Source organism: Ailuropoda melanoleuca, chromosome 6, assembly GCF_002007445.2.
Source record: "Ailuropoda melanoleuca isolate Jingjing chromosome 6, ASM200744v2, whole genome shotgun sequence".
NCBI classification, from domain to species: domain Eukaryota; kingdom Metazoa; phylum Chordata; class Mammalia; order Carnivora; family Ursidae; genus Ailuropoda; species Ailuropoda melanoleuca.
In genome coordinates this window covers 37504598-37517159 of record NC_048223.1, presented here as the reverse complement: position 1 = coordinate 37517159, position 12562 = coordinate 37504598, and the positions used below count along the sequence as shown (strand labels likewise).

General features: G+C 48.0%; 1 protein-coding gene across 1 annotated transcript in view; it reads left to right on the top strand.

Annotated features, from left to right (window-relative positions):
- ITGA9 (integrin subunit alpha 9) overlaps window positions 1-12562 on the top strand; it is a 332075-nt gene that overhangs the window by 295050 nt on the left and 24463 nt on the right. Inside the window, exons 24-25 of the mRNA XM_034662244.1 lie at window positions 1275-1394; window positions 5285-5386. Of these exons, the coding sequence (XP_034518135.1) occupies window positions 1275-1394; window positions 5285-5386 (222 nt within the window). The remainder of the gene's footprint in view (window positions 1-1274; window positions 1395-5284; window positions 5387-12562) is intronic.

Here is a 12562-nt window from a genome sequence, read left to right as displayed (position 1 = left end):
CCCCCCCCCCCCCGCCCCACAGAAGGACTGGTAGATCTGTGGTGTGGCCACACCGGGAACATGCCAGAGTAAGGAACGATACTACCACACGGGGCAGCATGAATGAATCCCACAGACATAATAACGCCTGAAAGAAGCTGGAACCAAAGCACACATGATACTTCACTTACATGGAGTTCAGAAATAGCAAGACTGGCAGTGGTGTTGGAGGTCAGGATGGTGGTTACTCTTGAAGGAGTAGCAACAGGCGGGAGGCTGCTTAAGTACCGGAAGTGTTCCACATCTTGACCTGGGCATAAACATGGAAGATGTCCATCACGATGGACCCTTATGGAATTGTGTGTTTCCCAAAGCCTCCTTTCCTCCATATATCTGGTTCCATCTCTTTAGCTCCTTATTTCAGGCTGGGCACATCTCCCTCACGATTTTTTTTCTCTTTTTTTCCTGAAAAAGAAAATAGGACTGTTTGCCACTTGGCATATGGGGGGATGGTTTTTTGGTTTTGAGGGTTTTTCTCGGTTTTGTTTTTGGTTTTTGTTTTTACTTACCTAGTGCTGATGAAACAACTATTTTTAAAAGCCTTTAAAATTGTTAGGTACAGTGATACCTAGTCGTGTGACAGACACGACTCTGTATCGGGCTTACAGTCCTACACCACCCTTGAATCATCATAAACATTTGTGTATACGTTTTGGATCCTACCTTACAAAAGAGAAGGATTTCTCTTTTGTAACTTTAATTTGGAATTTAGGTTTCTGTTGGTGACTCACGTATTTTCTTAGTCAAACCTGTGCTTTTCTTTACTCATATGTTTTCATGAATCCTATGACTTCTCAACCCTCTTATTTGCTCTACCTGAAAAAAGGAGCACAAAAGTGTATTTGCCGCTGCATAGGCAAAAAATCACATAATGTAGGAAACACATCCTGTGTTCAGAATTCATAGGAAAAAATGGTTTTGGAATATGTAAATGCGTTTCTTTTTTAAAACAATTATTTCTCCTTGTGAAATTCAGTTTTTTGGTAGGGTTAACCAGTGTGTGGCTTTTTCCCATTTGCTTGACCGAAGTTTGTTCTGGTGCCTACTGGGCAGGAAATCCCTCTATTGCCCTCTGGTGGCAAGAAGGAATGATTGCACCTTCCTATGGAATTCCTCTGCCTGGGATTGTCTTAGTGACCAGAATAGAACCTCTTGGAGCCCTCTACTCCATAAACTGTTGTGCATTTGTCTTTGTTTTTAATACCCTTTGACAGCTCTCTGATTTTTCTTCTCAGGACTGTGAAAAAACAGGAATTTCTTGCCTAACAATGCACTGTAACCTTAGTGCACTTGCTAAAGAAGAAAGTCGTACTATAGACATTTATATGCTGCTGAACACAGAAATATTGAAGAAGGTAATTCCTGGGGAACTGCACTCTTTGGGCTCATTTAAAAGCATTGGAGTGGGTTTTCTCAGAAACTTTGCCTGCCCCTTTTAAAACTTTTCTGGCAAATGCCATTGATAATTTGATGCTGGAGGATGCTGGGGGTGGAGGATAACAGACCCTTGCTATTCCAAGTGTGGTCTGAGGACCAGCAGTGTCAGTATCGCTTGGGAACTTATTAGAAATGCAGAGTTAAAAAAAAAAAAGAAGAAGAAGTAGTGCAGGACCTTGGGCTCTATGACCCAGACGTAACTGAATCAACATCTTCAGTTTAATAAGCTCCCCAGGTGTTTTGTTTGCACATTTAAGTTTCTTGGACTTTAGCTTGCATCAGAATCACCTGGAAGCCTTGTTAAAATGAAAATTCCTGGGGGTGGAGTTTGAGATTCTGTATTTCTGACAAGCTCCCAAGGGATGCCAGTCCCACTGCTCTCGGGATCCCCTTCTAAATCAGTGGTCAACAGACCTTTTCTGTAAAAGGCCAGTAGTAAATATTTCAGGCTTTCCAGACCATACAGCCTCTTGCCACAGCTCAGCTCTGCCATTGTATCATGAAAGCAGCCATAGACAATACTCAGATGAGTGGGCATATTCCACATTGGCTGTGTTCCAATAAAACTTTATTTACAAGAACAGGCAAAGGGCCAGATTTGACCCCTGAGTGGTAGTTTGCCTTTCCTTTTTTGGGCAACACCTTCTTATAGAGAGGTCCAACTTTTGAATTTCAGGTGACTTTGCATTATGAGTTTGTCATCTCAAAAGAGGCTCATTTAAAAATATCTCAGTCAGTGAATTAGTGGTTCTTAAAAAATGTCAGACAAATTCACTGATTTATTTTAACATAAGAGCGGCTGAGTATGAAAGGCCACATCCAACAAGATGCTTTAAAAATAATCACTTGTGAAGATAAAATAAAATATGCCTGTTAGCCACAGAGATTCTATTTATTTTCCTCTGGAAAAACTGAATGTGTTCAGTATAAACCTGAATGAATATCTTTAGAAAAGTCATTCCAGTGTTAGTTTTTAAATTAGGCATGGCAGTAGCATGCTGACCTGAGAAATCCCAGGCATGGGGGATACAGGATGTTCCGCCCACTTTCCATCTGTAGCTGGCGCTGCCCCCACACACCCAGGCAGAGCCCCGTGCAGTTCCATTCTCTCTGGTTTCCTTTGCAGGGAAATCAGTTTGGGGTGCGTTGGGCTCTCACAGCCTTGACTCCCTGTTGTGTGTCTCCCTTAAAAAAGGACAGCATCGGGAGAGGACCAGGCGGGAGCCAGAGCCCCAGGGGCCATCCTGAGATTCCAGGAAGGGGGTCTGGAAGCCCCGCATCACAGGAAGCGCCTTCCCAACATGGGTCCCCAGGATCCTGTATACTTACCTGTCCTGGTCATCTTCGTGACAGATGGCCCTGGTGACAGTTTTATTCCCCATGCCCACTTGTCATTGTCGACAGAGCCCTGATTATGTTACTGAGGACAAGAAGCCACTCTGATTCCTCTTTCACCCTTAACCAGACTTACGCTGCTTGACTTCACTCATCTGTCCTTAATTTAATTGCAAGGCCCAAGGCCTTTCTTGCATCAGCTCTGCGGCCTGCTCCTCTTCAGCTCTCTCCCTCTTGGTGACCTGTGGTGACCCTTTGCCAAGGGGCATGTCCCACTGACTGCTGTTCCCAAGGGCCATCCAGGCCAGTCTGCATCTAAGAGATGGCTTGGGGGGCACCTGGGTGGCACAGCGGTTAAGCGCCTGCCTTCGGCTCAGGGCGTGATCCCAGCGTTATGGGATCGAGCCCCACATCAGGCTCTTCTGCTATGAGCCTGCTTCTTCCTCTCCCACTCCCCCTGCTTGTGTTCCCTCTCTCCCTGGCTGTCTCTGTCTCTGTCGAATAAATAAATAAAATCTTTAAAAAAAAAANGGCCAGTCTGCATCTAAGGAGATGGCTTGGCTTGTCTCAGGGTGTCTTCTGTAGGTGTTAGAGGCTTATTCTCACGAAAGTGCCCTTTCTGCAGAAACCAGAAATTCCAGGTGCAGAGGAAAGCCTAAAATGAGGCCGACCTGGAACCAGATGGGGCCCTGGCTGCTCCCAGAGCTTGAAATTTAGAAAGTGAGGCCCCTGAAGCCAGCCATGACCTCCCTTGGGGAGGGAGCGCTAGCCGGCGCCAGGAGCGCTCTGGCCTCCCTAAAGATATGGAGCTGCTCCAGCCTTGTGGTCTGCCTGGGCTTACAATTGTGTTTATTTCCCTTTGACCTCGAGGTCCAGCCCCAGACCAGGGAATTTGAGGTCTTATTGTTTCGATCTTTACAAGTTTTCATTTGAGATGTAGGCTCTGACTTGGTAAAGTAGCAGAGGATTCCGATCTCTCTGAAAGTGTTCTTCGGCAACTGCCGGGGCCTGTCGCGTGGCAGGCCGCTTGTCTGCTCGGTCTTCAGCTCTGACAATTACCGTCGTCGTCATTACCATTACTGTGGGAACATCCAAGATGACGATGATCCGAGATCGCCAACACAGTATATCCTGACACATAAAACCATGAATCTGCAAACTGTTACATTGGTAAAAGCTTATTTGCCTACAAAATTATTTACTGCTTAATGAGAGCTCACTGGCACAGTCCATTTGAGTGACAAGCTTCCCAGAAGCCTTCAAGATTGGTTTTATGGCCGTTTGAAAACAGAACAATAATCAGTGTGTAGCTCCCAGGTAAAGAACCCAAAGTGGCATCCCGAGTGTCCTCCCAGGAAGGCCTCCCTGGCTTCTTCGGCAGAGAGGAGCAGAGGGCTCCCTCAGATCCGTTTTCTAGGAGAGGGTCCTCCACTCTCACTCTCAGGGGGTAGGGTTTACCAGAAGTGGGGCAAAGCTGGCAGCGGATGTATACCTCCCTGTGTGGCAGGCAGGCTGAGGACACGAGGGTGGGTGGGCCACGCGACACCTTGCGGGCAGAGCCCCAGCCACCCCCACAGGTGGGCTGCCCAACGCCCCGGTTGCCTGTGCTGCTTCCACAGCAGAAGCCAGGCTGCTTCTCCACCCACGGTCAGTGCAGCACCGTGTGCACCACGGGCTCAGGGTTCTGACCCTTCCCTGAGCTGTAGTTTTGCCCTTTTTCTAAATTCCTCCTCCACCGCTGCCTGGGAGCCATTTTCTCATTACCTGGATCTGAGCCCCCACCAAGGCTGGCGACTGCCTCTGGCTGGTGGGCTCTTCCTCAGTCTTTGATGAGCCCACACCCACCACAGTCTCCCTGCTCTTCGGGCCATCGCCTGATTTATAAGGCAGATGTTTCCCTTTCTTATCCCTCCATCCAGTCCCCTCTCTCCACGTTAGATGGGCTTGACCCCCAGACAGACTCATTTAAGGGTAGAGAAAGAGTTAAAAGTAACTCATGTGAAGGGTTTGAGGGTTGTGGTCAGAGCAGGAAGATGCTTGAGAAATAGAAATCAGATGCCTTCTACGGAATGCCAGGCCTGGATTTGTTGTACACAATTAAACAGCTTTATTTATTTTCTACTCTTTGTGACTATGTCAGTATCAATATCCAAATATCTGGCTCTCACCGCTTGGAAACCACAGCACACAAGCTTGCATGTATTGATGATTGGCAAAACTTGAGGTTTTCAGCATCCGCCACGGCAGGAGAGAATTCTCGAGAGAGACTGGGACACTCTGCTTTATGTGGGTGCCGGGGATGGGGAGGTATCTAGTTCAGTGATAACATTTTTGCCTGGCCCACATAGAATCTTGGAATTTAGTTCTACCCGGTACCTGAAGGCCCAGACGTTGTCGCTAAAAAATATATATATATTAAATAAAAGAATAAAAAGAAAAAATCTGTCACTGAGTTGTGTTGTTTCCTCTACAGGACAGTTCATCTGTCATCCAGTTTATGACCCGTGCCAAGGTCAAGGTGGACCCTGCCCTGAGGGTGGTGGAGATAGCCAATGGGAACCCAGAAGAGATGATGGTGAGTCAGCCCCCCTAGAACAGCCCTCCTCAGAGGGTGAGGGAATCTGGGTGGCATAGTGCTAGACTTTGATGGTAAAGACGGTCTCTGAGCCAAGATGCCAGCTTTGTGGTAGACCCAAAACCAGGCCTGCCTTGGCTTCCAGGCCCCCATGGAGAACTTCTGTGGTCTGCTCTTGTGATAGCATTGTTCTTACTGTGCCATCATTATGTGAAAGCTCCCGGATCTGACTAGCCAAAGAAAAAATAGTCTGGAAGTACCCTTGACAGGGCTTGGATTTCCACTCTGGAAGCCAAGACTATTTTTATCTTTCTCAGACCTTTCCCTGGAACCTCATCTGCCTCCCCAATCGCATTGCTCCGTGGATAAACACTGGGCGTTTTAAAAACAAGTTGTCTGAATAAGTTTAAAGAGGTCACATCCAGATTTCCAAGTCCTAGAACCTTCTTTCATTCTCTATACCCTTGTCCTCTGTAAAGTGCAGTTGGGAGGCAGGCCTCAAAGACATAGGAGGGCACAGCAGCCGGGAGGTTTGGACAGATGGGGGTGTGGGAGAGGCTGGAGGGGAAGTGTGGCCTTGGGATTTTACTGCTCTTTACTGGTTTTCATGGGTAGGGAGGGGAGCTGCATCCCTGACACCCACACTCAGATCCTAGGCAGATAGAAAGGGACACAGCAGCCTTTGAACTGGTTTTGCCACTGAGCTAGGCAATGATGCTACCTTTTTGTACCCCTTCCCTGGAATTCACCTTCTCTCAGGGGACTCTTAGAAGAGTCCATGCTGCTGTGACAAATTTACCAATGTGATAAATTCATAGAGATTTTGTACCTACAAAGAAAAGGTGGTTAACTTATTTCCCATCCACAATGGGCACACCACACCTCTAAAGGTTAGGATGGGGAGCAGACCAAAGCCCGCTCTTCTAAGACCCCAAAAAAAGTAAGTGTCTGGGGACCACCATGAAACCTCAGTCCTGCTCCTGTGTGTGGTGAGCAAGAGACGAGAGCATCGGCTGGTCCAGAATGAATGTGGATCTGTGAAATGGGGAGGGATGTTGGAGCCACATCAGGACTTGGGCTCAAATCAGGCAGGGACCGTCAGATGCCAAGCTTGACTCCTCGGTTCACACTGAGGAATTGGCCAGCCGCTAATTTTAATAACAGAAACCGAGCGGGATGACAAGGAAAGGCACTGGCATCTCCACCCTCGAGGGTGAGTTTTTCTGGCAGGTCACAGATTTGGAGCCAGCTCTTGCCTTTCCCTCCCTGCCTTTTGGCCATTGCACTGCTAATTCAGACCCTCACCTGGGCAGTGAAGGAGAATGTGATTCATTGCTCACTGTCATCACTCTGGTCAAGAAGGTTTCTAGAATGCAATCCATGCCAACAGGAGAGGTTTGGAATGTTCGGGTAGACCAAAGTGTTCCCAGTTAAGAGCTAGCGGAGGTAATGTAGCAGGTCTTCCACAGGTGGAATTCCTTGTATAGATGGAAAAAAAAATCACTGGGCACATTGCCTTCGATGAGAACACTGAGCTGTGGGGTATAGGAAGACATTGCTTAACATCCCATTGTCAGCTTCTGAGTCATCTGTACACCCCCAAAATACCAGTTNCAACAGGAGAGGTTTGGAATGTTCGGGTAGACCAAAGTGTTCCCAGTTAAGAGCTAGCAGAGGTAATGTAGCAGGTCTTCCACAGGTGGAATTCCTTGTATAGATGGAAAAAAAAAAATCACTGGGCACATTGCCTTCGATGAGAACACTGAGCTGTGGGATATAGGAAGACATTGCTTAACATCCCATTGTCAGCTTCTGAGTCATCTGTACACCCCCAAAATACCAGTTGCATTAATTACTGTTCCATTTTGAGCACTATGGTGATAGTTTCATTATCAAAAGTTCTTTGGGGGCGCCTGGGTGGCGCAGTCGTTAAGTGTCTGCCTTCGGCTCAGGGCATGATCCCAGCATTACGGGATCAAGCCCCACATCAGGCTCCTTCGCTGGAAGCCTGTTTCTTTCCTCTCCCACTCCCCCTGCTTGTGTTCCTTCTCTCACTGGCTGTCTCTATCTCTGTCAAATAAATAAATAAAATCTTTAAAATAAAAAAAAAAAGAGTTCTTTGGAAGACACTCTCATTTCCACTGATTTTTCTTTAGCACTCAGCCTTCAGAATCCTACAATGTACCCTTCTCCCTCCTTTCTGGGACTTTGCCTTTTCAACCCATGAGCTAAGATGAAGTCCTACAATCTGTTCTCAACTTTCCTGGCAGGGGGGAAAAAATCTTTTCTGAGTAGGAAGGTTTGCTTTTTTAGAACAAACACGTTCTTCCCTGCATGAGTCTTCTGAATGCCTGGCTCTCTGTCAGCTGTCTATTTGAGGGGAAATTTCCATGGAGGATAGCCACCAAATTTAAACCAGGCAAAATTTCACAAGATTTTAGATTAGGTACCAAATTTTGAAGGCCTTGGAACCTACAGGAAGTGTACCTGCAGCTGATATGGAGCACGGTGTGGGTGAGAAGAGGAAACGATCTGATTTATAACCACGTAATCTGTACATGAGGGACATCAGCTGATTTTCCTGTGACCCTTGGGACCTTTGTTTTTTTGCTATGGTCTGAGTAGTGCTTGACAAAGCATTTGGGGGAATAACTAGAAATATGTAATAGATTCTTAAAGCATTTGCTCTGATATTAATAAATAGATCCGGGAGTACTTTTCCAGGTCGGGTGTTAGCATTTGTCCAAGACCAATCACACCTGAGAGTTCCAGGCGAGACCGGTGGGGTGGCATTCCATACTGCTTTCCAGGTGCCAAGAGTATGCTGAGTTTCCTATTCTTATTCAACCCAGCCCTTCTTACTTTTCAGGGAGAGTTGCCAACAACTAGGGCTAACCCCCCCCCCCCAGGGCCAACCAAGAATCTGGAGAATCAGCTTTGCGACTGTGAGCCACCACCCCCAGCTACCTTCTCAGGCTGGGTGAGAAGCTTGTAGGAATTCCATAGCAAACCTATTTTCTCGATATTTTCAAATAGAAAATATGGTACACACATAAATCCACAGAGGATTAAGTCATTGCCATGTGCAGTGGGTACCAGGCTGAGATCTTAGGAGGGAGGAGGAGGGACTGGTTCTCTCTTTTTTGGCAGAATCAGAATGGGTTCAAAGGCTATCTGATGGCTCTCAGAATCACCAGGAAGGCAAACCAGACACCTGAGGAGCCAGGACCCCAGGCTCAGTCTGGCCACAGGAAGAGCCTGGCGTGGTGCCCTGGACACAGCCGTCCCTGCCTGGCTTCTCACGGCCTCTTGCTCTGGAGTCAGGCAGGAGCCTCTCACTGGCTGAGGTTAGGTCCCTGTCGCCGGGAGACCACACCCCAGGGAAAGCAGATCACTGGCATTTCTGCTTCATCATTGCCCTGAGACTCACACAGAGGAGGATTCCCCAGCACCTAGGGGTGGGGAAGGTCATACGGGGACTGCTAAAAAGTGACAAATGTCACCTCCCATGTGCGTCTGCAATCCTGAGGGTCAGTATTGGGCCAGCAAACCCCTGGCTTTTCTTAGGGTGCCCATCTGAGCTGGAGTCCTTGTTCAATCATTTAGACCACTTTGTTGGGCAAGCTGCAACCTTGCTGAGAGAATATGAAAATCTTTGTCCAAAGATGGTTAAGGAGGGTTCGTGCTCTTTTGCTTTTTTTTAAAGAAAGAATGTGCTTGAATGAGTGTTGTTTCCTTGCTTATTTGACAGGGCAAACGTTTGGGGCCCTTCAGCTTCTGCCATGGTATATGGGAACCATGTGTCCACATTGGCGTTCACCTCTCTCACGCAGCCCACTGCCATCAGCATCCCTTCTGCAGAGGGGAAGACGGGTCAGAATTTTAACAAGTGCCCAGAAATTCCCTCATGCCCCCACCTCCCCACCCCGGGTTAGAACCGCTAAGGGAAGGCGCTGAGCCTGCAGGGGTGAAAGGGCCTGTACCAATGCAAAGTATCCAGGAGGGAAAGGAAATTGTTGACTCGTTTAAAAGTATCTCTGTTAAAACCACCAGGTGGCCTTGGAGCCCGGCCAGCTCCTTCTGACTGGACCTGGCTGTCCTCACCCCAGAGGGGGCTTTCCCTTCTCGACCTAATCAGACCCCGGAATGAAGCCTCAGGACGGCAGCCATGCTTTCACTTCTAAAGAAAGCCCTGTCAAGTAGTCGTTGATCAGAACAGCAATTTTCTCTGAAGCCATTTCAGTTCAATTCCCAGGCTTGGGGCCTTTTTGAGAAGTCAGTCCTCTGTGGATACAGAGCACTGCATCTCCCCTTGGGAGTCAGAAAAGCCCAGATTCAAACCCTTCTCCCTCACGTCCTAGCTGTGTGACTCTGGGTGTCGGGTAGGCTCTGCGAGCCTCAGTTTCCCCACCCATAAATACAGGAAAGCTGCTTTCTACTTGCTAGAGATTTCTGCCTTTGTTCTGCACCCTACCATTGCCCCCCAACCAAAGACACAAGCCAGGGCATCTCAACCAGAGGGGCATCACCTGACATGGCAAACAGACATGACTCCAAAAGATGCCACGTATGGTCCTTTTGTCGTGCTGCCTCCTGACCTAAGCTTTACGCTTTTATAGCTGCCTAGCAGATTGCGGCTTGGGCTGTACATTTTATGTGTCCAGGTACAGTTAAAATCACATTCCACAGGGCAAGAGAGCTCCCCACCTTGCGTCTCAAGTTGCATTGAGATGTAGGATGCAGACGAGGGTCATTGGAAGGTCACCACCATCCCCATCCTATACCATCATCCGAAGGTAGTCCTCGCCTTCCCACACCACCCCCACAAGTGAGAATTCACTTATAACCACGAGAAATTGAGCAGTATCGCAGCGCAGTTTGCCAGAACGTGAGTCCTACTCCCTAATAGTCACCATTTGTGTATTTACTTGATGAATACTTATTGGGGCTTGCTAAGAGCCAGGGGCTGTGCTAGGCCCTAGGGATTCAATAGGAAACAAAATAAACATGGTCCCTGCACTGCCAGAGCTGACTGAGGGGACAACAGATGGTAAACAAGGAAGCAGAGAAGGATTTCATTCATATTGAGGTTAGTTCTGTGGGGCTCATCTGCTTTCTATTAAGGGGGTCAGAGAATCTTTCTCCAAGGACGCTGAGACCTAGAAAGTGAGAAGGAATTTGCTGGCCAAGGATGGGGAGAAACGCCCCAGTTTGCAGGGAGAGCTGCTTGAATACCCGAACAGCCCGCCATGTTCACGGCTCAAAGACCAGTGTGGCAAGAGCCCGGGAAACAGTGAAGATGTCCATGGAGGAATGCGTAGACAGGGCCACGCCATGTCATGCCAGGGGACAGTAGCAAAGAGAAAGCCCCTGAGAGCTTCTCTTTGAAGCAGGGTATGGCATGATCCCATACGCAGCTGACCCTTGAACAATGCAGGGGTTAGGGGCACCGAGCCCTGTGGCAGTCAAAAATCTACATATAACCTTTGTCTCTCCAAAAACGTAATGACAAATAACCTACTATTGACCGGAAGCCTTACTGATAACATGAACAGTCAATTAACACATATGTGGTATGTTATCTGGTTACATCCTATATTCGCAAAATGAAGTTAGCTGGGGAAAAGAAAATGTTATTAAGAAAATCATGAGGGAGAGAAATATATTTATAGTACTGTACTCTATTTATTGAGAAAAAATCCACATAAAAAGTGAACCTGCGCCGGTCAAACCTGTGTGGTTCAAGGGTCCACCGTATATTCTCTAAAAATCACAAGCTGCCATGGGGTTAATGGATCATAAGAAGAAAGGTGGACATAAGAAGGCTAGTTAGAAGCTTGTGACAGTTACCTGGCAAGAGGTAATGGTGGCAGAGGGGACGGAAGTGAACAGGTAGTTTGTATCAGTAAAGATGTGGCAGTGTGTGCTGGTCACACGCAGTGAATGCCTGTCCGCAAGGGTTGGGAGGGATCAAATGACATCTTAATGCAAAGCCCCTTGCCTGGTGCGTCCACATGGGAGTTCGGTGAACAGTGGCTCTCACTGCATAGAGGGATGGCCAAGGACAGGATGCACCACATGAAGAATAAGCCTCTCCTGCCCCAAATCCGACAGAGTCTCGGTCAGCTTATCCTCATCCACGGATCTCTGGTTATCGTCACGACTGTCATCATCATTGTTAGTTTTGTAAACAGGACCCACTCCTAAATTAGAATGTGCTCTGGTTGAATCAGGGCTCGGGTACCTCAAATGCCCCCAGTTTTTTTATCTCCATTTCCTTTTTTTTTTTTTTAAGATTTTATTTATTTGAGAAAGAGAGAACACAAGCAGAGGGGAGGGGTACAGGGAGAGGAGAAGCAGACTCCTCTGAGCAGGGAGCCCGATGTGGGGCTTGATCCCAGGACCCTGGGATCATGACCTGAGCCAAACACAGACACTTAACCGACTGAGCCACCTAGGTGCCCCTTTATCTCCATTTCCCTTGGTGGCCTCTGTACGTACCCCTCATCAAACCCCTGGACTCTAGAGAGTTCTGCCATGAAAGGTTGTATTTTAGGACAAGGCTGCTGTCTGGTCCATCAAATTCTTTCACTAAACATGAGTTGAACCCCCAATAAGTGTGAACAAGAAACATTTATTACCCTCAAGACTTCCACAGCACACACAAGTGAGCACTGCACACTCACACACACGCACACGTGTGCACACACAGCCCTGCACGCAGCACAGTGTGGTTATGTGCTGAGAGTGCCTTACTGAAGAGGTGAGGACAGGCTGCACGGAAGGAGGACATGACCCTGAACAAGCCCTGAAGGAGTTTTCTAAGTGCCAAGGAAAAGGGCAGGCATTCCGCAGGAAGTCACACAGGGTCTTAGGCTAGATTCTCAAGAAGCAAACATGAGACGAGCGTGTGAGCCCAGATGATGGGATAGGGAAGGTGAAGGAGAGAGGGAAGGATGAGACTTCAGGGGACCCTAGCCTCAGCCTGATCCTGTGGGGAACTCTGGTATACACATAACACCCCAGAGTTTGTCCGCCTTGAAGTGGGGAGCTGGGCTTTCAAACCTGCTTGCCATTGGCTGGGGGCTGCCCCAGGAGGAAGCTCCAAGGTCCTTTGCTCCCTCCCAGCATAGCCTAGGGGAAGTGGCCTTTAAGTCCTGCCATCCACTGGGATGT